The sequence below is a fragment of the Giraffa tippelskirchi genome, chromosome 5, assembly GCF_054371585.1.
Source record: "Giraffa tippelskirchi isolate mGirTip1 chromosome 5, T2T-mGirTip1v1.2.pri, whole genome shotgun sequence".
Taxonomy (NCBI): domain Eukaryota; kingdom Metazoa; phylum Chordata; class Mammalia; order Artiodactyla; family Giraffidae; genus Giraffa; species Giraffa tippelskirchi.
In genome coordinates this window covers 169,356,053-169,381,104 of record NC_137279.1, presented here as the reverse complement: position 1 = coordinate 169,381,104, position 25,052 = coordinate 169,356,053, and the positions used below count along the sequence as shown (strand labels likewise).

The window sequence follows — 25,052 nt, the reverse complement described above, 5'->3', positions numbered from 1 at the left end:
CCTTATAAATGGATTAGTTTATCAAAATTAAAGCCTTGTGATTATGATTCAGCCCTTGCTTTGTCTGTATGACTGTCATACTGAAGTGCTTTAATTTATAAAAGTAGAAAAAAGTTAGCAATGCAAGAAAATAGTTTAAATTCATTTTGAACTGCAGTAACCCAATTGTGTGTGGAGAGAAAAAAAAGCACCATTTCAAAATGAAATAATTAGATATTTTCGAATTTATTTGTAAGCTAGGCAATAAGTTACTCTGATTAACACAGATCAATACCACCTTGACTTGGTGACCACAGACACATTTAATTAGTTTTTAGGTGCATTTTTCTTTATCTTGGTTTTCAACACATTATTTAAGTCAATGACTGATGTTAAAAAAAATTTAGATTACTCTACAATTTACAGCCTACTTCACAGTTCCTTTTAAAATTCAGCTTGTCTGCTAGGTCAGTTTTGCAGAAGATAGGCTATTAACACATAAAGAGATTTGATAACTGGGCAGGTCTCCTCTCTCCCAATTTAAAAAAACAAAAAAATTTTTGCTAGCCTGCCAATTTTGTAGGTGAAAAATACAAAGAGAATAGACTATTTTAATCCACAAAGATGGACACAAAGCAATAATATGATTTAATACATGTCACTTTTTTCATTTGTATTCAGAGAATGTTTTTACATTTCAAGTAATTGAGCCTTCATTAAAGAAAACAAAAATATATATATACAAAAAGTTAAAGTACCTTCCAGTTCTAGCTTACTAAAGTTTCTTCTGCAAAAGTAAAAAAATAAACCTACCATGAACTAAAGAGGACAGTGCCATAGCAATGGCAGAATGGCTGCCAGGTTAAGATTTTTGCTTATCTTATATTGATGAGTATATTTTAGGTGATAATTTTTCTCCACTCTCTAAGTGCTTAAAATCACGGAGAGGTATCTGTTTATATAAAATTCTTTAGATCCAGAAAAAATTTTTTTTAATATATTTCAGACATGAGGCTTTAATGTTTTTATTTAGGAAAAGATGAGTCTGAAGCTTTAATGGTTCCATCTAAAACATCCCGTTTTCAACAGTGGGAGTCAATTTATGCAAAATACTTTTTCTTGTCTATAAAAAACAAATTGAACAGTATTTTGATTAAAAAGAAATACAAACATGTACTTTAAACTGGCCAATTTGCTCTATCATAAAAGAAATAGGATGTTCTTTCCCTTCCCCTCTTTCAACCATTTAAATTAAGGGAGAATACTGCCAACTTTAAGAACCCCACTGGCTATCATCAGAGTAACTACAGAATAAGGGTAGCACGGGGGTGAAACTATTTCTCTATATTCCAGAAGGCAGAAACTTGGGTGCTCTAGCTTTACAATTAAGAGTAGCACAGGCAGGCAAAAGCTCACACTAAATGCACAACAGAACAGGAGCCTAGGTGAAGTCATCTGGGTTACCACTTTTACAGGGGAAAAAAAAAGACAAATCTGAAATGGAGTTTAAAAAGCCAAAACTTTTGTCACATTTACAGGAATCTCAAACCTTTTGTATTCCCATGCTCACAGGTAGGTTTGATACACATTGTAAATAGCTTCAGTATTCAAGAAGGAGAGTGTTGTGTGGTTGATGAAGAACAGGAGATTTCTTCATGCTTCTGATATCTCAGATTTGCTGAGTGCGATAGCCAGTTCTAAGTCTTCTTGCTCTTGCTGATTCAGTCGGGCAAGTCTTTGCTCTTCCTCTCTCTCACTTTCTCTCTTGGCCCACTCAATCATATCTTCCTCAGAAGGATACTGCCATTTAAAAGACAAATGAACAAATGAATAAATTCATGAGTAGAACAAGTACAAAGAAAAGAAAGAAAAACAACTTTCACAAAAGGATATTTAACTATGTGTTTCACCTGAAGGGCTCTGGAAAAAGTCTTATTAATTTTTTTTTTCAAAAACAAATTTAATCAGTTATCAAAATATGATTTAATCTTAAAAAGTAATGCAGTCTATAGATAGAAAGTCTATAAAACTGAACATTAAAATATCATTTTTAAAAAGTGAGTATTCTTAAGGTGGATCAGGAGATTTAAAAACAGGAGAGAGCTAGCATGTTTATCTAATGTAAAACATTTACTACTTCAACTTCAGTGAGCATCCTCACATGATACATCATTTTTAATTTAATCCCACTGGCAATTTCCTATCTTATTCTAGCCCTTCAGGTACAGGAAAATTATGAAGCAAAGAATATACTATACATAAATTTTGTAATATATAAAACAAGAGTACTGGGTATATACCAAGCAAGATGTGGATTTTTTAATGCATTATAATGATTTTAGCAGGTATCGAGAACTTTTTGACCCATTCCAAATAAGACCTTAATGCTGGTAGTTAATAAGTCAAAGAAATATATTTATCCACACCAAATAGCAACCGTGGCAGATACTAACTAAAAAAATTCTACTTGGTCTTAAGTCCTATCATATAGAAGAACACCATAATAGGATGAATACCATAACAAAGAGAATGAAAAGAAAGAAACTGTCAGGCTTTTTTAAAAATGGTAGCTTTCTTTCTAGGGAATTAGAAGATCTTTGAAACTTTTAATATTTAACAAATCTTTCATTTAAAAAAGACATTTTTATTATCAGATGCTTAATATTATACTATACTAGATTCTGGAATATGAAAAAAGCAAAATGCTTTTGTTCAAGACTCATTCCAACCAGGTTTTGACTTGCTGAAATCATATTTAAGATATTAAGTGCCATAAACTGCCAGAAAGTCATTTTATATTAGGAGCATTATAGTAAGAAGAGCAATTCTGGGTTCTCTGCTTGAAACACACAAATTCCATCTAACAAAAGACACTCTCTGTTTTCCAATATTTAAAATATTGATTCCTGTTCTGCTTCTTCACATTCGGAAGAAGCCACTGAAACTTAAGAATACAGATTCAAAAGCTGAACAGCCCAGTTTAATTCTGCCTACCTCCTTTCAAACTAGAAATGGCTGCAGGAATGAAGTAAATGGAAGAGTGACCCTAAGCTACACTGAGGGAGACATTAAGCAGACTGTGGTCAGAGTCAGCTGGCCACTAGATCTCTTATTTCTAAAATCATCTCAAAGGCTTAAAACTGCTTTATTATAAAATAGACAGTGATAATGAATGTCATTTTTATCTTAAAAAAAAAAAAAAGAAAAACAACCTGGGAAAATGAAACACTGTTAGTGTTCTAAGAATTAAAAACAAAACAAAACAAAAACTTATGTTTATCTACATAATGATGAAATACATGTCATTGCTTAATGCCCCACCAGGGTGACATTTGCAGTTGGTTGCCCCATTTCTATGATCTTATAGGACCTGCCTATACTCTTACCACCGCATCCTTCTATTGTCTTTATTGGCCTATTTTAGTCAGCTCTGGGAGAATGCAGAGTAGATATGGAATGCTAGTGAACTGAGTGAGTGAGTGAATCAAAGTCACTCAGTCGTGTATAACTTTTGCAACCTCATGGACTATACAGTCCATGGAAATCTCTAGGCCACAATACTGGAGTGGGTAGCCTTTTCCTTCTCCAGGGGATCTTCCTAACCCAGGGATTGAACCCAGGTCTCAACCATTGCAGGCAGATTATTTACTAGCTGAGCGACAAGGGAAGCCCAAGAATACTGGAGTGGGTAGCCTATTCCTTCTCCAGAAGATCTTCCTGACCCAGGAATCGAACCAGGGTCTCCTGCATTGCAGGCGGATTCTTTACCAACTGAGCTATCAGGGAAGCTTTGGGTGAATGCAGAGTAGATATGGAAAGCTAGTGAATTAGAGTCCTCCAAATAATTAAAGATTGTTTTAGCTCTTAACAATCATATTTATTTAATAAATAAACTGACTTTTATATTTTAAGAACATTTTTGTATGAAACCAGAATTTTATTTTCGATTCAAAGAATTCCTGGCCCTATCTTCTTACATAATACAGTAATTGATGACTGGTCTCCAGAAATTGTCAAGGTTTTATACACAAACACACATACACAGTTACAAATAACACAAACTCATTATTGGCATTATTTATCCAGAGGGCAGAGAGCAAATGACTCTCTAATGTCCCATCGTCTATAACAATTTGCAAAATAATAACTGTCAAGGTTTTGCAAAGCAACTGGTATATATCCCAAGAACTAAGACTACTAAAATCATTTGAGCAATGCAATAATTTCAGAACCAGCAAACAGAGTCAAACAGAGGTTTTCTTGGTTGGGGGAAGAATAAAGATCATTTTTAACATGTTGGTAAATTTAGTTGAAATAATGCAAATTTGGCAGACTCCAAAATAATCTTTGAAAGCTCTTTAAACTGTAAATGGAACGATTTTCCCCCAAACAGCCCATTCACAGTACTTACAGCACTGAAGTTAGCAAAATTGCTTGGGTCAGCCTCTTTATTGGTAGTGGTAGTAGAAGAAGTGAATGGATCGCAAAACATATCAGGATCTTTTTCTTTGGGGCTATCATTGCCTGGGAAAGGCTGAAATGGATCATTCAGTATAAAGGGATCAGAAGAATCCATTTTGTTGATGGGTCTTTTCCCTGGATCAAAATCATTACAATTAACTCAACCAGCAAGTATGGCAAACACAAACACGTAACAACATGAACACAGGGAGCATTAAAGAAGTGGAGGTGGGAACCTAAAACACATTCTTACTATGGTCTTAAATGACCACAACCAACAGCCTGTCCTCAAAATTTTCACACACAACCTCTTAAGTACACTCCAGTTCTATGTGGCTAAATGGGAAAACAGCCAAGGGGGGAGGCAACGGGCCAGGAATCTTATCTGCTCAGAAAGTTAACTTCTCCAAAGTAGCATGCTCCCAGGAAGAGAGAGAAGAATGGATAAAACAGGAGGAAAATGACAAAGAATGACAAAAATGGCCTCTGCTGTGATAACCTCTGCCTAATACATAATTCTCCAGTAGTGGCAGTAAGGGCAAATGATCTCTGAAAAATGCTAATATTCTTCTGATTTTTCTCTGGATCTATATGTAATACCTGGGAGCATGAAATTAAAAACTACTTTGGTAAAGCCCATCTACTTCTTGTCATCTACAATATTTCAAACTGAAAGATAAAAAGAATGCTTTGAAGCCCAGGGCCTAAATTTCTGTGAAATCTTTGACCAAACAACAGCTTACTGTTGCTCATTAATTCATCACCATTTTCAAACAAGTTTTCTAGTTTTCAAGACTTAAACTTGGTACTTGCTGAAGAAAGAATAATAAGAATAAGTGTTAAAATATCTTCAAACATATATACATTCCTAAAGATGTGTTAATCTGGTAACAGCAATCATAACAACAGAGTCTTTCTGTCACAGCTTACAAAAGGTTTTCACATCTCATATCTCAAAGGATCCTTCCAACTCCTGTGAAGGTGGGCAGCAGGAGAACTAATGCCACCATCTAACAGCTCAGAGAGCTGGGGCTCAGACATAGGAAGCTATACACTCAAGATCTCAGAGGATATTCAGAATTAGAACTCAGATCTTTAATCTTTCAGTTCAACAAACCATCCCTTTCTAAACATTTTTTTTAATGTGGACCATTTTTATAAAGTCTTTACTGAATTTGTTACATATTGCCTCTATTTTATGTTTTTTGGATTCAAGACATGTGGGATCTTGGTCTCCCGATCAGGGATTGAATTCGCACCCGCTGCATTGGAAGGCAAAGTCTCAACCACTGGACCCCCAGGGAAGCGCTCATTCTTCTCTCTTTGATTTTTCTACAGTGACATATACTCAGTTTGCTGAGGGCTTAGATTTAGTTACAGCACTACTTTATTAGTTTACTGAGGATTTTAAAAATCACCTCACTATTGACCTCTTAAAGGTATAAAACTTTAATGAGCAAATTAACTGTCACTTGTTTTTTAATATATTCTGACAAACTTACCCTCAAGCAATTAAATGATATAGGCTATTCTTCCCTAAAAGATAGAAATCACTTGTTCACTTGATTTTTCAATAGGTAGTTGTATATTGACAAATTTTATTCACAATTCTTTAACTCAAAGAAGAAAAATAAAATCTGCCCAAGAAATACCACAGGCAGGATATTATAAAAAAGCAAGAAAAAAATCTAGAACTACCACAACTGAAAATTTACCAAGGAAGGATATATGGTTAAGACAATAATGTAACAGATGTGTCTTTTCACAAAACAATCTAGCGGCACTGCAACTACTCAGGGAATTGTCTTTTTCCCACTTCTCATAAACTTTATTATTTTCATTAATTAAAATCATACAAAACGCCTTTCTTTGGTACAGTACTAAACAAAACAAAAACAAAAATGTAAGAATCTGTTTCTTGACCAAAAACACCACCTTTTTAAAATAAAGGAATCTCTTATTAAGTGAGGTAAATAATATTTTCCTTCAAGAAAAATACTTTCTTTCAAAATTCTGAAACCAAAATGCTGAATTCTGAATACTAAAAAGGCCATATATTCTCATATTGAAGGACTTAAGGAAGACTTCACACTTAGCAGGAAAAAGAAAGGGACTTTGGAATATTAACCTTCGCTTACAGAAATTTATTAAAATACCACAGTGCAGTAAACTCTGCTCAAACTAAGTTCATTAGCTTTCAAAAAGTAAGAGATTTCACTTACTGCCTCTCTAAAATGATTTAAAAATAAATTAGCTCTTGCCAGAAAGGTAGTTCCTGACAGTTATACATGTTGGCTTCTTAGGCACAAGTCTGTAATTCTGCATTGAGGTCAGAACAGATGATAACAGCAGGCTTCTGGCATGCTTTCTGACTTGTTCTGTTTAAGACCCTTTACATAATGTATACAAGTAAGGCCCACACAACACTTCTCAGAAAGAAAAAGAAAGTAGTTGATTTAGGAAAGGTACTAACTCTCATACCAGGTGGTGGTGGGCAGGGTCTTGTTGGAGTTCCGATCTTTGGTGGCAGTGCTGGGGGTACATCTTCATTTTTGACAGATGTTTCCTCAAGCATATTTTTTGTAATGGCCACACTGCTGACGGAGCTTGATGTGGCTGAACTAAAAGGATCTTCATTGTTGACCTTTGTTTGGAAAGAAATATCTTCATTGTTGACCTTTGTTTGAAAAGAAATATTTACTCATGGTTATATATATTACACCAATATCAATAACCTCAGATATGCAGATGACACCACCCTTTCGGTAGAAAGTGAAGAGGAACTAAAAAGCCTCTTGATGAAAGTGAGAGAGGAGAGTGAAAAAGTTGGCTTTAAAGCTCAACATTCAGAAAACTAAGATCATGGCATCTGGTCCCATCACTTCATGGCAAATAGATGGGGAAACAGTGGAAACAGTGTCAAACTTTATTTTTTGGGCTCCAAAATCGCTCCTGATGGTGATTGCAGCCATGAAATTAAAAGACGCTTACTCCTTGGAAGGAAAGTTATGACCAACCTAGACAGCATATTAAAAAGCAGAGACATTACTTTGCCAACAAAGGTCTGTCTAGTCAAAGCCATGGTTTTTCCACTATTCATGTATGGATATAAGAGTTGGACGGTGAAGAAAGCTGAGTGCCAAAGAATTGATGCTTTTGAACTGTGGTGTTGGAGAAGACTCTTGAGAGTCCCTTGGACTGCAAGGAGATCCAACCAGTCCATCCTAAAGGAGATCAGTCCTGGGGGTTCATTGGAAGGACCGATGTTGAAGCTGAAACTCCAATACTTTGGCCATCTGATGCAAAGAACTGACTCACTGGAAAAGACCCTGATGCTGGGAAAGATTAGGGGCAGGAGGAGAAGGGGACGAGAGAGGATGCGATGGCTGGATGGCATCACCGACTCAATGGACATGAGTTTGGGTAAACTCCATGAGTTGGTGATGGACAGGGAGGCCTGGCGTGCTGTGATTCATGGGGTCGCAAAGAGTCAGACATGACTGAGCAATTGAACTGAATTGAACCAAACTGTTTATGGTTATGTTGCATTTGGAAGAGTGATCTTTTATTTTATGCAGCTTTATTTATTTCAATTCTGAGAGCACTAACATTTCAACCTTTGCATTCAGAATCAAAATGGAAAAAAAATTTTTAATTATTCTATATGAGTAGTGATTATACCACCACTACTTATTAAGAACAACAGATCATACCAAAAAAAACCAACTCTGGGTTAAAGGTTTGCCAAGACTCAAATAATACAAAACCGCTGAGGCCCATTTTAAAGGGACTAATGTATCTTTCCCCAAGTGAATATCTGATCCAAATGATAAAGAAAAAAAACACTGATTCCACAATTTCCAATGCACTTAAACTAGGAAAGGTTTAATACTAATGTCAAAGAAAATATCATCCTGAAAAACATTAAAGACAACTATAATGTCATTAAAAACATTAAAGACAAGCATTAAACAACAACTTTAAAAAATGAAAAGTCAACTTAAAGCAAACTGATCCCATGGAATGGTAAGTTTTATTGAGGGTCTGAAGACCTGGCTTTTCTAATACATGGAGTAACAAAAGATTCACTTTAAAATACACATTTATTTATTTATATGGTCTTAGCTGCTGCATGCAGGATCTTTGCTGCATTATGTGGGATCTTTTGTTGTGATGCACAAACTCTCTAGTTGTGGTACATGGGCTCAGTAGTTGTGGCATGCAGGCTTAGTTGTTCTGTGGCATCTTAGTTCCCTGACCAGGGATTGAGCCTGCATCCCTTGCATTGCAAGGCGGATTCTTCACCACTGGACCATTGGGGAAGTCCCTAAAAGATTAATTTTTCTATAATGAATGGGGTACTACAATTTAGGCTAGTGTTTCTCTAAAGTAGCACTACTGATATTTTGGGCTGGACATAACTCTGTGTTGTAGGGGCTGGACAGTGGGTTGCAGCAGGTTTAAAAGCATCTCTCCTTTTATCCACTAGATATGAATATCCTCCTTCTCAGCTGTGACAACCAAAAACGTCTCCGTTGTTCAGTTGCTAAGTCGTATCCAACTCTTGTGACACCACTGAACTGTAGCATGCCAAGCTCCTCTGTCCTCCACTATCTCCTGGAATTTGCTTAAATTCATGCCCATTGAGTCAGTGATGCTATCTAATCACCACATTTTCTGCCACCCCCTTCTCCTTTTGCCTTCAATTTTCCCTAGCATACCTTGCTAAATGTTTCCTGGGGGAGGAGGATGGGTGTGGGGAATAACACCCAGTTGAGAATCAATGGTGGAGACAACTTGACATACACTCTAATTTTACTTTTTTGGCCTGAAGTGATCGTAGGGTTACACTGGAAAATAGGTAGTGGACATATACTTAATACCAACCTTAACAGCCTCAGAACATAAAGTCAAGGAACCAGTGCAGAGAAGATTTTATAGCTATTGAACCAGACAGTCAACAGGGGGAAAATGTAGTTAACTGGAAGAAACATGCTTAATAAGACAGAAGACTGTTAGTCACAGATGTAGAAAACAAACTTTTGGCTACCAGTGGGGAAAAGGAGAGAGGAGGGACAAATGGGAGATTGGAATTGACATTTACTCACTACTATATATAAAATAGATAATAAGGATCTACTGTATAGCACAGGGAACTCTACTCAGTACTCTGCAATGGCCTATATGGGAAAAGAATCTTAAAAAGAGTGGATATATGTATATATACATAATTTATTTATTTGCTGTACAGCAGAAACTAACACAACATTGTAAATCTAACACAACATTGTAAATCAACTATGGCGGTGGTTTAGTCACTAAGCTGTGTCCGACTCTTGTGACTCCATGGACTGTAGCCCGCCAGGCTCCACTGTCCATGGAATTTTCTAGGCAAGAACACTGGAGTGGATTGCCATTTCCTTCTCCAGCAGATCTTCCCAACCCAGGGACCAAACTTGGGTCTCCTGCACTGCAAGCAGTCTCCTGCATTGCAGGTGGCTTTTTTACTGAATGAGCACCAGGGAAGCCCTAAAATCAACTATGCTGCTGCTATACTCAAATAAAAATAAAACATAAATAAATCTAAGAGACAGAAAGCTCTTAAAGTTGTTGGGCAAGCCTGTCATGAGAAAATTATCTGTACCATCACCATTGTCTTTGTGCACAGAAATGTCTACTTGGATTACATCTTGTATTTCATTTCTGTCTGAAACCCACATTTGCTGTGACTTACTGAAATCAAGCTGCAATGTTTGTGAAAGGTTATAAAATCAAAAGGAAAAATTGCTCCTCTGATGGAAACACAGTATATTTTACTCTCCCACTAATTATGGCAAATTACCTTTGACAATGTGCTGAAGTCAGCAAATCCATCTTCAAATGATTCACTTCCAAAAACAGAAGCAAAGGGGTCTGTGGCTAAAATGAATAAAGAAAATCAATGCAACAAAACAGAAAAACATCAAATTTCATGTCCTCTTTTGGTAACATTCAGACATACGAAAATATCCACTCCCAAATATGAGTCCCTGAATTTATGATTTAAGTCCACAAAGACAGATGAACACATTGATATCCCCACAAGAGATATTCCTTTGTATAAATCAACTGATGAATAATTTAAAAATCAAAAATAGATGAACTGTGGGTAAAGAGTTTAAGGCTTTGGAACACACATCAAATAATACAGCTCCTGTATGCTTAAACTACTTCTAATAAAGACATCAAAAAGTAAAAAACAAAAACAAAACAACTACACACCATTAATTTCACATTTCACACACATCCTTCAAGGTCTATTTCACGTGCTACCATATCCACAAAGCCTGGAATATCTTAGGTGTCTCTAGTTTGCACAGCAAAAGTGATTTCTTCTTTCTTTGTGGCACTGATTGTGTTCTACTTTGTATTATGGTTATCTGGAATTGATATATCTCTCTTACTAGATTAGCAAGGTCCTTAGAAACAAGGAATAACATTTATCTAATGAAGAATGATGGAGAAGGAAATGGCAACCCACTCCAGTATTCTTGCCTGGAGAATCCCAGGGACGGCGGAGCCTGGTGGGCTGCCGTCTATGGGGTCGCACAGAGTCAGACACGACTGAAGCGACTTAGCAGTAGCAATGAAGAATGAATGGTCAAAAAACATTCATTAGCCATACATAAAAAATTTAAGAAAATAAGAAGATAGAGTTTCTAACATCCAAAGAACTCACAGTATAGTAAGAAACATACAAACAATAATAAAATAATCTTAAATGAACTAGTAGAGAGGTATGAAAAACCTGGAGTAGAAGCCACTGTCTGGAAGAATCAAGAAAAGTACTGAAGAAGCCATTACATTTGAGCTAGGTCTCTCAAATAAAGGAGGGAGCTTGCTGAATAAATGGAGGTGGGGAAGAGAAACCTATTATGGGCAGAAGGAACAGTAATTGCAAAAGCAATATTTAATCACTGCTTCACAGGCATGAGAAGTTAATCTGTTCCATCCTAGTGCACTTAACAAATGGACTAACATTTTCAGCTGGCACAAACTGACTTACTTTGTGATAGGTTTTGCCTATTTAGGCATAAAGGCTACTAACAAAGTCAAAGAATGTTTATAGGAATTGTGGCTTGATACAGGAAAGTAAAAAGAAATGAAGGAGAAGAGAATCTCAAAAGAGAGGGCAAGACAGAGCAAATGGGCACAGAAAAAAATGCTTCTGCTATTCCTCAATTCTTCATGTTTACATCATATCAGTTTTAGGACAAAAGTGCTCTCACCCACTCATATAAATGTATAAAGTGTGCCTTTATCTCTAACAATAAGCACACCATGGACATAAACAAAAGAGGGGCAAGGAAGATCTACATTATCTTTGTCTTGTCACCAAGACAGTCATGGGGTGGGCAGAAGCATAGAGAAAATCAGTCTTTTAGGGATGCACCAACAACTCTGAACCTGAGGAGGATTTTGAAAGTCCAGAGTTACAGGAAATCCTACAGCTTTAGTCATAAAAGATGCTTTTGTATTACTATGTATCTACTGAGTCCCACAGCCTGAGGCCCAGCCTGGTCCTGGCTGCTGTTTCAGGCTTTCCCTTCTTTCTCCTCCTCCTCCTGTGATCCTGATGTGGTGGCAGCTGAGCCACAGCCTGAGCAGGATGCAACACTCTCCTGACTGGCAGAAGGTTAATGACGGAAAAGGAGTTGGGCTCATTTCAGTGGAGGGAATTGAAAAATCTGCCTCATGCTTTTGCTCTACACTGTCCCATAGCTTTTAAAAACAGTCATTATACAGGTGGCAACAGTGCTGAGTTAGGTCAGGTTTGACTGAAATATTATGAAGTGCACACTGTGAAAGACACTATCAGCAGAATCAGGCTTTGAATGCAAATGTGATCCAATTAGCGCCCTCTTCACGCCAAGAATAAAGGTAAGGATCACTTTGGAGAAATACATAGAAGCATCATTTAAAAAACCATCTATAGTCTCATTAGCAGAAATAATCCTGAGGAGAAGGGTTGAGGAATGGGCAGCATGGGTGAAGACGATCAAGAGATACAAACTGCCAGTCATAAAACAAATAAGTCTTGGGGATGTAATGTACAGCATGGGGGACTAAAGTTAGTAACATTGTATTGTAAATTTGAAAGTTGCTAAGAAAGTAACTCTTAAAAGTTATCACTAGAAAAAAAAATTGCAACTTTGTATGGCGACAGGTGGTAAATAGACTTATTGAGATGATCATTTTGTAATGCACACAAATGTTGAATCATTATGTTGTACACCTGGATCTAACATAATGTATGTCTGTTGTACAATAATTTAAAAGAAAGAATCCTTACCAATATTTTAGCGTACTTCTTTAACAGCTTTTTTTTCCTGGTATTTTGTCCTTATATATTTGAGATCATACTATGCTGAATGCTTTTTTCTGAGGTATAAATAATAAAGCTACATTTAGGCATATTACTTTTTAACCCCTTTGTGCTACGCTTAGTCTAAGCTCAGTTGTGTTCAACTCTTTACGATCCCATGGACTGTAGCCCACCAGGCTCCTCTGTCCATGGAATTCTCTAGGCAAGCCACACCCTCCCCCAGGGGATCATCCCAACCCAGGGATTGAACCCAGGTCTCCCACATTGCAGGTGGATTCTTTACCGTCTAAGCTACCAGGGAAGTCCAAGAGTACTGGAGTGGATAACCTATCCATTTTCCAGAGGAACTTCCCAACCCAGGAATCAAACCTGGGTCTCCTGCATTGCAGGCAGATTCTTTACCAGCTGAGCTACCCGGGAAGCCCCTTTTAACCCTTTAACCTAATTTAATTCATAGCATTCATCATACTTAACATGTTATATATTTGTTTATTGTGCTGTGCTTAGTCGCTCAGTTGTGTCGAACTCTTTGCAACTCCATAGACTATAGCCCACCAGCCTCCTCTGTCCACGGAATTCTCCAGGCAAGAATACTGAACTGGGTTGCCACATTAGCTCTATAAAGCCAAGAACTTTGTTTTGTTCACTATTGTATCCTCAAGGCCTAAAGCAAGGTCTGGCAAAGAGGAGACACTTATTTTTGTTGAAAATACTGAAAGAAAAAAACCATCTAATTACTAAGGATCTTCCAAACAGATGCCATAATATTTCTCAGTACAACCAGCTGCCCATCAAGGAATAAGGGAAACCTTAAGGCTCACAAATAATCCCCACAGAACAGCTGTCTAACCAGAGAATCCTGGGAGGAGGTAGAAACCTTTTTTACCTCCATGACCCACTTACAACCATAAGATAATTAAGCTCAAGCTCATAGAAAACCTTCAAGAGATACTTGTGAATTATAGTCATCAGCAAAGGATCTACTTTCTCAAGCTGGTCTCCAAAGAGTTCACTCACTCACTCACCCAGTAATCCACTCACATTTACTAAGCATCTATCATGCTCAAGCCTAGGTACCAGGGATTTAGAGGGATAGAAGACACATTTATCTTCAAGGAACTCATGACTTAACTGAGTGATACACTTGTACACAACTGCTACACAGTAAGTATTAAAGTTCAAAGAGAGCAAAGGAGAAACAACAACTAGATTTATGTGGAAAGGGAAAAAAAAGACTTTACAAAAAAGCTCTCACTCTCTTTTACTTGTAGACAGAAAGGAGGTGGGAGAAGAGAGAGACACACTCACTACACACAAATATACATCTGCTCACACACACATATCTTTTCATTAAAAAATTAAGTGGCCATGAAGAGACATTCATGGCCTGTGGTTTGTGGAAATGGAGAAAGTTAGAGAAAAAAACATGAAAGAAAGCAGAGGCTAAGAATTATAAAACATATGAACACGTGCATGCTTAGTCTGAGTCACTGCCTGTAAAAACACAGACCTACTTGACATTTTCCTAATGCTGGTGTCAAAGATGCTGTGGGGACATCATGAGTGCTCTTCTATAACCTCAGAATGTTATAAAGTTTTAACTAAGAATTGGAAAGATTACGCATTTTCTCAGAAGTCAGTAAAATATTCCATGCAAAAAGTTTTCTGGCACCTGAACTAATCTCATTTATAACAAAGTGTAAAAAGAATGTTTACAAGTCAAAAAAAAATATGTAGAAACTGAGTAACCTGAATTTGCTTTCTTTAGTTTTCTTTCTTAGTCTATACTGTGTCTATCACTAGGAGCAAATGCTAAAACAAACAAAAAACAACCACCACCCAATGTGAGACAAAAATATTAAAAATATTTAAGGTCCTTCTATCACTGCCATAACTACTAAATTTTAGAGGTCGGAGTAGAGTGAGTTATCATTTAATTTTTAACAACAAAAATTTACCTATGTTCTTAATTTATTCTGAAAGCTTACAATTCTCCTGTTCTGTGGGATTAATCTTTCTGTTGAGTAAACACTAAATTTCCCGGTGAGTAAGAAAGGTAAATATCTTGTGTTTGTGACTTTGGTTATATAATGCCACATATCTGAGTCTCGGTGGTTTCTAGATGGTAAGAGTTTAAGAACAAGTAAACTAAATAAATATATTAAGAACCTACATATATTTGTAAGTTGGAGGAAAACACAGATTTACCAACTTAAACATAAAAAAAGAATCCTTTTCAGGAAAAGAGTTAACATACACACACACACACTCTTCACTGCAGGATCTCACTTGGAACTAGCCAAGAGTATATATTACAAGTAACATTAGTCTGTATTTGCAAGCCATTAAAAAGTAGCAGCAGTTGTAACAACAACAACTACCATCTACTATGATAGGAACAACAATAAATACTTTTACATACATTATCTCATGTAATCTACCCAACAAAGCCCGAGTGTAATTATTATCTCACTCTACAGTTTAGGAAACTAAGGATTAGAAAAACCTAAGGAACTCAGATACATTCTGAGTTAAGCTCAGGCAACTGGACTCAAGCATTTATGTCCTATTGATGACAATCTCTTTCTAGACTGTTTAGGTTTCTATTGAATTCAAAATTTTATGACAATGTAGCAGATTTGAGACAAATAATTTATTCATTTTTTCAGTAGTCAGTTTTTCCATTCTGCTAAGTCCCGGAAGCACTAGGATGGGAGAGTAGGGATGTAACAGAAGATGACTCGCAGATCTGTGCTTGGGCCACTGAGTAAGATGGTAATGCTACTAGCTGAGATGAGATATCCAGAAGATGTTCAGTACTACTTTACATTTCATAGGGTGGACAATTTCTTTCAGACATGTATCTGTGAGTGGGTAGCCATTCCCTTCTCGAAGGGATGTTCCAGACCCAGGGATCAAACCTGGGTCTCTCGCATTGCAGGCAGATTCTTTACCATCTGAGTCACCAGGGAAGCCCTATTATTATATACACATACACATTTATTTGGAACACAGGGCTAGTGACTTAGATTTGTGGTTAGTAAAGAAAGCTGAGCGCCGAAGAATTGATGCTTTTGAACTGTGGTGTCGGAGAAGACTCTTGAGAGTCCCTTGGACTGCAAGGAGATCCAACCAGTCCATCCTAAAGGAAATCAGTCCCGAATATTCACTGGAAGGACTGATGCTGAAGGTGAAACTCCAATACTTTGGCCACTTGATGCGAAGAACTGACTCATTTGAAAAGACCCTGATGCTGGGAAAGACTGAAGGTGGGAAGAGAAGGGGACAACAGAGGATAAGATGGTTGGACGGCATCACCAGCTCAATGGACATGAGTTTGAATAAACTCCGGCAGTTGGTGGACAGGGAGGCCTGGTGTGCTGCAGTCCATGGGGTTGAAAAGAGTCGGACACAACTGAGCGACTGAACTGAATTGAGTAAGATCAAATATTAACAAAGACAATTCTGGCAGTGATGCCGATGACAGATGAGCAGGTAAAGAGACTGGAGGCAATTTAGTATCATAGTCCAGGTAAAACATGATGAGGACCCAACCAAAGCTGAGTATAAGGAGGAATAGACAGAGTCCAATTGTGGGTAAAACAACAAGACATGGCAATTTATTGGAGATGAGGAAGGACAGAGAAGTCTAGGATGACTGGCTGAGGACCAATAATAGTGTCACTAGTATAAAAAGTAGAATGTAGAAGGAGGTAAAGCTTTACTCTTTGTAATTGCTTGTATTATACTTCAAAGGAGAGACTAACTGGAAAAGATGACAATTAATTCTAAGCACTGTTGAGTTGACACCTAAGGAGATATATCTAGCAGGTAACTTGAAGGTACTGGAGGCTCAGGAGAGGGATCAGGCATAGAGGACAAAATCTAGGAGTCATCAGGGAACAGGTTGTAGCTGAAAACACAGAACTGGACAATACCATCACAGGACGTGTGTTCTGAGAGAAGAACAGAAGTACCAGACTAAATACAGAACAGAAAGATAGCCTCACTCTTCAGCTTTTTCTCCAGGACATTATTTTCTTGCTCTTGTTCTGAATAAAAGACATCTGTCCCACATACCTCCTGGGAGCAAACTGGCCTGAGGGAACAGAGACCAGCACAATACAGGGCAACAGAAAAATTTTCTAGAACATATTAGATCAGCAGTTCTCAAAGTGTGGTTCATGCATTCCACAAGTCCAAGACCCCTTTAGGGAGGTCTGTAAGGTCAAAACTATCTTTAAAATATGAAGATGATATTATCTTTCTCATTGCGTTGGTTAATTGCAACAGTGCTGCAAAACCAGTGGTGGGTAAAAAAAAAAAAAACGTGGTGGGTGCCTTAGTAGGAATCAAGGCAGTGGTACCAAACTGTACTGGTTGTATTCTTCACCATCACAAACTCACGGAGGGGAATCATGGAGGGAAAAAGGACAGGTGTACTTATGAATGTCTGTCTTTGATGAATCAATAAAAACTATTAATTTTAAATAAGTTGTGACCCTCAGGTACACATCTAAAAATTATGAAAGACAAAATGAAAATACACACAAAACATTTCTGCTGAGTACCAAAGTATTATGGTTATCTGAAGGAAAAGCACTTACATGATGGTCTGAGAAACAAGGTGAACTAGCTGCTTTTTTCTTGGAATACCATTTTTACTTAAAAGAAGAGACAAGTAAATGATGTTTATTTGGTTTGAGGTATTTCAGGTATCTTCCTAAATAAAGTGAATCTGTCACTTTAAAGAAAACTGAAAGTATTTTTTGCAGATGATAAAAATTACAAGCTATCAAGTAAAAATTAGAATCTTGGAAAGGTTTATCTGCCTCGCAAGCTTAACATTATACCAATATTTAATTAAAAGACTCTCATGAGATGCATCAGAAAAGGCAGTGGCAAGCCACTCCAGTACTCTTGCCTGGAGAATCCCATGGAAGGAGGAGCCTGGTAGGCTGCAGTCCATGAGGTCGCTAAGAGTCGGACACGACTGGGCAACTTCCCTTTCGCTTTTCACTTTCATGCACTGGAGAAGGAAATGGCAACCCACTCCAGTGTTCTTGACTGGAGAATCCCAGGGACGGGGGAGCCTGGCGGGCTGATGTCTATGGGGTCGCAAAGAGTCGGACACGACTGAAGCTACTTAGCAGCAGCAGCAGCAGCATGAGATGGATGGTGATATCAATAAATGTGATTTAAAAAACTATTTATAATGAAACGTGCTAACATTTGGAAGACACACATAACTGAGTGAACCAATATGTTCCAAATGATCAATGCATGTTACAAAGCCATATATGGGGCACAAGGTTCATTCATTGTGCAAGAAAGACTAATGGAGTTTAATGTAACAGAATATGAAAAGTTCATTGATCCAGTTTCATATTCCTTATTGTAACTAACTTTGTGTGTGTGTGTGAGTAACTAACTCTGAAGAAACTAAAATTTATTGATTTTTGGTATAGTAGCAAACTCCAGGAGATAGTGAAGAACAGGGAAGCCTGGCATGCTGCAGTCCATGGGCTTGGAAAGAGTCAGACACAACTTAGTGACTGAACAATAAGTAACAACTAAGAAAAATATCCACAATTATCTAAAACGTCTATTAAAATAATCCTCCCTTTTCCAGCTGTGTGAGGCAGATCTTCATTTCATACATTTCAAGCGAAACACATAGTGGTAGCACACTGAATGCAGAAGTAGATATGAAGATCCAGCAAAAGCTACACATTTAAAGAGCTTTGTAAAAATATATAAACAATGCTACTCTTCTCATAATATTTTTATTTTTTTGGTTTGGAGTTACTATTTTTGTTTAAAAATATGGTATTTATGTTAATATTTAATGGGTTTATTATTTTTGTTTTTCAATGAATTTAAAATTTTTAATTTCTCAGTTTTAATTTCTAACAGTAAATACTGATAAATAAGATACCCAAAACAAAACTTCTTTGAGGGTCTTCATTCATTTTTAAAAAGGATCCTGAGACCAAAAAGCTTGATAATCTCTAAAGTCACTGCCTGTGTTTGCTTCAAATAACCCACTTCTTTCCTAATTAGTTTTTGTTATCATTGTTGAAATAAGAGCCCAGTATGGGTGAAGTCTGAATTATTTTCCCTCAACCCCAAAAAGTCTTTTTATGGACCTTTTATAAGATTCTTACAATATTCTTTCATTTTTTTTTTACCTACATTTTTTCATTTGCTCTCAGGAAGTCTCATCAAATTCTGGGTTCAAAAGACATCTTAATTTTTTCATTTTTATTATTTAGTAAATAAGAGGCAGGATAACACAGCAGAAAGATCAATGGACAGGGATTCAGAAGTAAACCAGTAAGTAGTCCTGGGGCTCAGCTTCTCTTCCATATATTAAGGAATCAGACCAGATAATAATTCTCAAATTTTAAATGGAATTCCAATATATGAAACAAGTAAGATGGATTTTAAGAATTAACTCTAAATTCTTTTGAAGTTCAAATTTATAACATTTACTTATCACAATGACAATGAGAACAATGAAGCAACTTTGACTAACACAAATGTTTCAAGTCAGGGATCAAACTTATTTCTGTACTTGGCTTTGCTTGCTCTATTTGAAAAACATTATTCATTCAAGAAAGTAGCTCATTTCTGAACAATCTATAGTGGTTTAAATAAATGTTTATTTATTGGTGTGCACAAAACCCACTTACCTTGATATTATAGTGCACTCCAATATGTTAAAATCTGGTTTGTAATAAATCTGAATGCATATACCTAATTAAACTGCAGTTTTTAAAAATTCAGAGACACGTAAAAAATAATGAAATTAGACTTGGCCAACCCCCTAAAGGCCCCTCTGGAAGCTGGTTTCATGAAAAATAATGTGAAAACTCTGGTCTAGAGCATGTCTATGGTTCCCTCAGCTCTAACAAAAACAGTAATGGAAGTTTGAGAGAAAAAATAAATATGTGGCATCACCCTACTCCAATTTTTGTATTGTCAGAACTGGATGAGAAGATATCAGGCAGAGGCATGGTAAGAAAATGATTAATAGTGTAAGCTCTGAAATAGGACATGGATTAGAAACTGAGCACTGAGACAGCTACTGTGACCCGGGGCAAACGGTATGGCCTGAGCCTCATTTTCCTCATTATTAAAGAAAGAATAGCACCTCCCATATAATCGTTATAAAGATTAAATGAGAAAAATGCAAAAACAAAGTCTGAATGACCTATATGGGTGTGGAAAGAAAGAAAAAAGAAAAAGGACATTCAGAGCTCTGATATTTCTTAGTCTGTGGAAAGTCTGTGTAACTCAGCCCCACACACAACTAACATATTGCCCACTCAACTCTAAACAGTTTTAATTCTAAGATTCTCATTCAAATCAACATGTCAGCTAGATTGCAGATGAGGAAGATACAGACTCTCATTTTATATGTAAAGATGGTTCAACACAGGAAAATCAATTAATGTAATACACTACATTAACAGAATAAAGGAAAAAAAATCCCGATGATCATCTCAATTGATAAGAGAAAGAGCATTTGACAAAATTCAAAATCCTTTCATGATAACACACTGAACAAACTAGGAAAAGAAGGAAACTACTTCAACATAATAAAGACCACATACGAAAAGCCAACAGTGAACATCATACCAATGGTGAGAGACTGAAGCTTTTTCTCTAAAAATCTGTAACAAGACAAGGATGCTCACCTTCACCACTTCTATTCAACACAGAAATCCTAGCCAGAGCAATTAGGCAAGGAGGAATTAAAAAGGCATCCAAACTGAAAAGGAAGAGGTAAAATTATCTGTTTTCAGATGACACAATCTTACATGCATAAAACCCTAAAAAAAAAACAAACTTCAGAATAAATGAATTCAGCAAAGTAGCAGGATACAACATCAATGCACAGAAATCAATAGCATTTCCATATATTGATAATCTGGACAATCTACAAAGGAAATTAAGAAAACAATGACATTTACAATAGCATCAAAAAGAATAAAATACTTAGGGATTAACTTAGCCAAGGAAGACTTGTATACTGACAACTATAAAACATTCTGAAAGAAAGTAGATACAGATAAAGAGAAAAACAGGCAACATTCATGAACTGGAAGACTCGGTATTGTTAAGATGTTAATATCCAAAGCACTCTACAGATTCAATGTAATCACTGTCAAAATCCCAATGACACTGTTTTGCAGAAACAGAAAATTTATCCTAAAATTCATATGGAATCTCAAGGGACCCTGAATAGCGAAAACAATCTTGAAAAAATGACAGTTACAGGTCTCAAACTTCTTGATCTCAAAACTTATTACAAAGCTATTGTAATCAAAACAGTTCTGGTCTTAAGACACTTAGATCAATGGAACAGAATAGAGAGCCCAGAAATAAACCCTTACACATGGAGTCAAATGATTTTCTACAAGGATGTTAAAACCACTCAATGGGAAAAGACAAGTAGTTTTGGGAAAATGGAATCCATATGAAAAAGAATGAAGTAAAATTAACTCAAAATGAATCCAAGACCTAAATGTAAGACCTATAACTAAAAACTCAGAGAAGAAAATGTTAAGTGAAAACTTCACAACATTGGATTTAGCAATATTTTCTTGGATAGGACACTAAAAGCATAGGCAACAAAAGAAAAAGCACATAAACTGGACAACATCAAAATTAAAAAGTTCTGTGCACCAAGAGACAGTATCAACAGAATGAAAAGGCAACCTATGATATGGGAGAAAATATTTGCAAATCGTTCATCTCATAAGGGGTTAATATCCACAAAATATAAGGAACTCCTACACTGCAACAACAAAAAAGCAAACAACTGATTTTTTCAAATGGGCAAAGCACCTGAATAGATGTTACAAAGATATACAAATGGTCAATATGCATCATTATTCACTAGAGAAATGCAAATCAATGAGCTGCCACTTCACACCATTAATATGGTTATTATTTTAAAAAGTAATATGTGTTGGCAAGGATGTAGAGAAACTGGAATCCTTGTGCACTACTGATGGGAATGTAAAATAGTAAGGCATGGAAAACAGTATGATGGCCTCTCAAAAAATTAAAAACCGAGTTACTCTATGATTGAGCAATTCTTAGTAAATACCTAAAAGAACTGAAACCAAGGACTTGATTAGGTATGTGTAAACTCATATGAATAGCAGCATCATTCACAATAGTCAAAATGTGGATGCAAACCAAGTGTCTATTGATGGAGGAATATATAAACAAAAAGTGGTATATTCATAAAACAGAATATCATTCAGTCTTAAAAAGGAAGGATACATGCTGATACATGCTACAACATGGATGAACCTTGAGGAAATTATGACAAATGAAATAAGCCCAATACACACAAAGAAATACAATATGATTCCACTTTTATTGGGGACCTAGAGTAGTCAAATTCATAAACACAGTAAGTAAATGGTGTTTGCCAGGACCTGGTAAGAAGGGGAAATGGGGGATTGTTTAACTGGTATAGTTTCAGTTTTAGGAGATGAAAAAAATTCTGTAGATAGATGGATGTGATGGTTGCACAATAATGTGAAGGTATTTAATACCACTAACTGTATACTTAAAAATGGCTAAAAAGGTAAACTTTATATCATGTATTTTTCACCACAGTGTTAAAAAAACCCACTTATCAGAAAAAAAATGAACAATATGCCACCTTCCCCAAATAAAAATTCTCATCCACTGGGCTCCTTTTACATGCTCTGTGAGAACAGTAATTGATTCACCCACTCATTCATTAATATTATGCCCCCAGGTATGGTTTAAGGTTCTTGGGAGATATCAGTGAATAAAAAGATTCAAGTTCCTGTGGATGCCAAAATCTAGTAGGAGGAAGAGGAGATAAATAAGAGAAAAACACAGAAATTTACATAGTACACTAGAAGGTAATAAGCCAAAATACAGTAGGAAGGAGTAGACAACATTATGGTGGGAGTGCTGAGCTAGATGATAAGGTGAGATTTTGGCAAAGATTTGTTAGAGGTAACAGAGATCATCCTGTGGATATATGGAGAAAAATCATCCTAGGAATGGGGATGTAAGAGTAAAGGGCCCAAGGAACATGAGCCTGTTTCTTGAGCAACAATAAGGTCAGTGTGACTGGAGCAGAGTGAGTAAAGGTAGTAACAATGAGATATTATTAGAAAGCTTTAGGCCATTGTAAGGCTTTTACTGTATATAATTTGAAGGTAGAATCAGTAACATTTCTTGATACATTAGAGACAGAGTAAGAGAAAAAAAAAAGAACCAAGGATGATTCTAAGATTTTAGGTCTTAGCAATGTTAAAGATGAAATTACCATGGGTTAGGATGGGGAAAACTCTTTGCTGCATTTACTGTGAGAATGAAGACCATTCTCAGCAGACTGTCAACATTCCAGAAAAAATTTTGACATTACTCTGAAAGGACAGACAGTTATTGTGAAGGGCCCAAGAGGTAACCTTCAATCACATCAATGTAGAACTCGGTCTCCTTGGAAAGAAAAAGAAGAGGCTCTGGTCTGACATATGGTGGGGAAACAGAAAGGAACTGGCAACTGTTCACAGGATCTGTAGTCAGAGCATGATCAAGGGTGTTACATTGGGCTTCTGTTACAAGATGAGGTCTGTGTATGTCCACTTCCCCATCAACGTTGTTATTGAGGAGACTGGTTCTCTTGCTGAAATCTGAAATTTTCTGGGTGAAAAATACATCCATAGGGTTTGGATGAGGCCAGGAGCTGCTTGTTCAGTATGTCAAACCAGGAAAGATGAGATGATTCTTGAAACAAACAATAATGAACTTGTGTCAAATTTGGCTGCTTTGATTCAGCAAGCCACCACAGTTAAAGAAAAAGATATCAGAAAATTTTTGGATGGTATCTATGTTTCTGAAAAAGGAACAGTTCAGCAGGCTGATGAATAAGATCTGAGTGGTCCGGCTGCAGAAACAGCAAGATGCCAGATGGTTCTATGGACTCAACTGTGATATTTTAAAGAGGCAATAAAAAGTCTTTTGATTCGAGAAGAAAAAAAAGATGGGGAAAGATTCAAGAAAGGCAGGTTTGGAGAGGAAGATTAGGTGTTTGGTGTTAGACATGTTGTGTTAGACATATCTATGAGATGTTTGAGTGGAGATGTCAACAGATAATTGGATACAGGTGTCTGGAGTTCATGGGAAAAAGTGTGGCTAGAGTTAGAAATCAACATGGAGAGAGTATGTAAAACCATAAAACCAGATGAGAACCCCAAGGAATACAGACAGAGAAGACAAGTTCAGAGTCTAAGTGCTAGAGTAACACAACATAAAGAAGTTGGGGAAAAGAGAAAGAATCAGCAAAGAGACAGAGAAGGAAGGACCAAAGAGGTTGGTGGAAAACTAGAAACATCATCTGAATGTGAGTCCATCTATTTCTACTTCCTTAACCTTGTGAAATGGCTTCATCTCTCCATTTCTTGGTTTTCCTTGTCTGTACAATAAACATAACAGCAATTTTCTCAGGTAGTTGCTGTGAGAATTAAACAAGACCAAATATGAGAAAATAGCACATGCAGTGCTGGAACTAAGCAAGTACTCAGTAAATGTTATCTATTACTATGATGATAACAACAACAAATCTTAGCCCACTTTCAGTCAACTATAGTCATTTACTCTACCATTTTACAGGAAATGAGCTAGGAACTGGAACTGAAAGAGAAGACCAACAACGGCAACAGAAACCTACACTGAGATCACCATCTACCACTTTAGCCTTGCTTAACCTGACTATTCCTCTATCTATAAGTAAGCTTTATCAAAATGTCTGTTTTTCTTTGAACATGCACTATACGTCCTTCCTCCATTCCTTGCTCATGTTACTCTCTTTGCTTTAACTACTCTTCCCATATCTACTTATGTAGGCCATTCTTTCAAGGAATACTACAAAAGCCACCTTCTGCTCTGAAATCATTCATGAGTTGCCCTAAAAGGAGGCCATCTCCCTTTTCTTCAAATGCTTGTAGCGTTAATGAATTCTCATGGCACTTACCATTCCTCATTGTGGGCAATCAAGAGTTAATTAAAATGTATTAACCTTTCATTTTATTCTCTTAGGTTATCCTTTCTTATCATATAATATCCCTATCAATACATCAATTCATCAGTTCAATAATGAGACTCTAAAAGAGCACATGTATTTTAAAAAGATACAATTTAACCACTTTTATTACAATAAGCCTTTTAGAAATCTTATTTGTTG

The 25,052-nt window shown here is 36.6% G+C and overlaps 1 protein-coding gene and 1 pseudogene across 50 annotated transcripts in view; one reads left to right on the top strand and one right to left on the bottom strand.

Moving 5' to 3' along the window:
• Positions 1-206: 206 nt before the first annotated feature.
• EPS15 (epidermal growth factor receptor pathway substrate 15) overlaps positions 207-25,052 on the bottom strand; it is a 137,748-nt gene continuing 112,902 nt past the window's right edge. For 20 of the 50 annotated variants that reach the window (XM_081485479.1, XM_081485492.1, XM_081485488.1 and 17 more), the window contains 4 exons: positions 10,283-10,359; positions 6,922-7,084; positions 4,391-4,575; positions 207-1,779 (listed from right to left, as the gene is read on the bottom strand). In XM_081485479.1, the coding sequence (XP_081341605.1) occupies positions 1,633-1,779; positions 4,391-4,575; positions 6,922-7,084; positions 10,283-10,359 (572 nt within the window). In that variant the 3' untranslated portion in view covers positions 207-1,632. Of the gene's footprint in view, positions 1,780-4,390; positions 4,576-6,921; positions 7,118-10,282; positions 10,360-25,052 lie in introns of all 50 variants that reach the window. The other 30 variants (XM_081485491.1, XM_081485483.1, XM_081485482.1 and 27 more) reach the window with 3 other exon arrangements.
• Positions 23,147-23,740, top strand: LOC145507911 (large ribosomal subunit protein uL6 pseudogene; annotated as a pseudogene).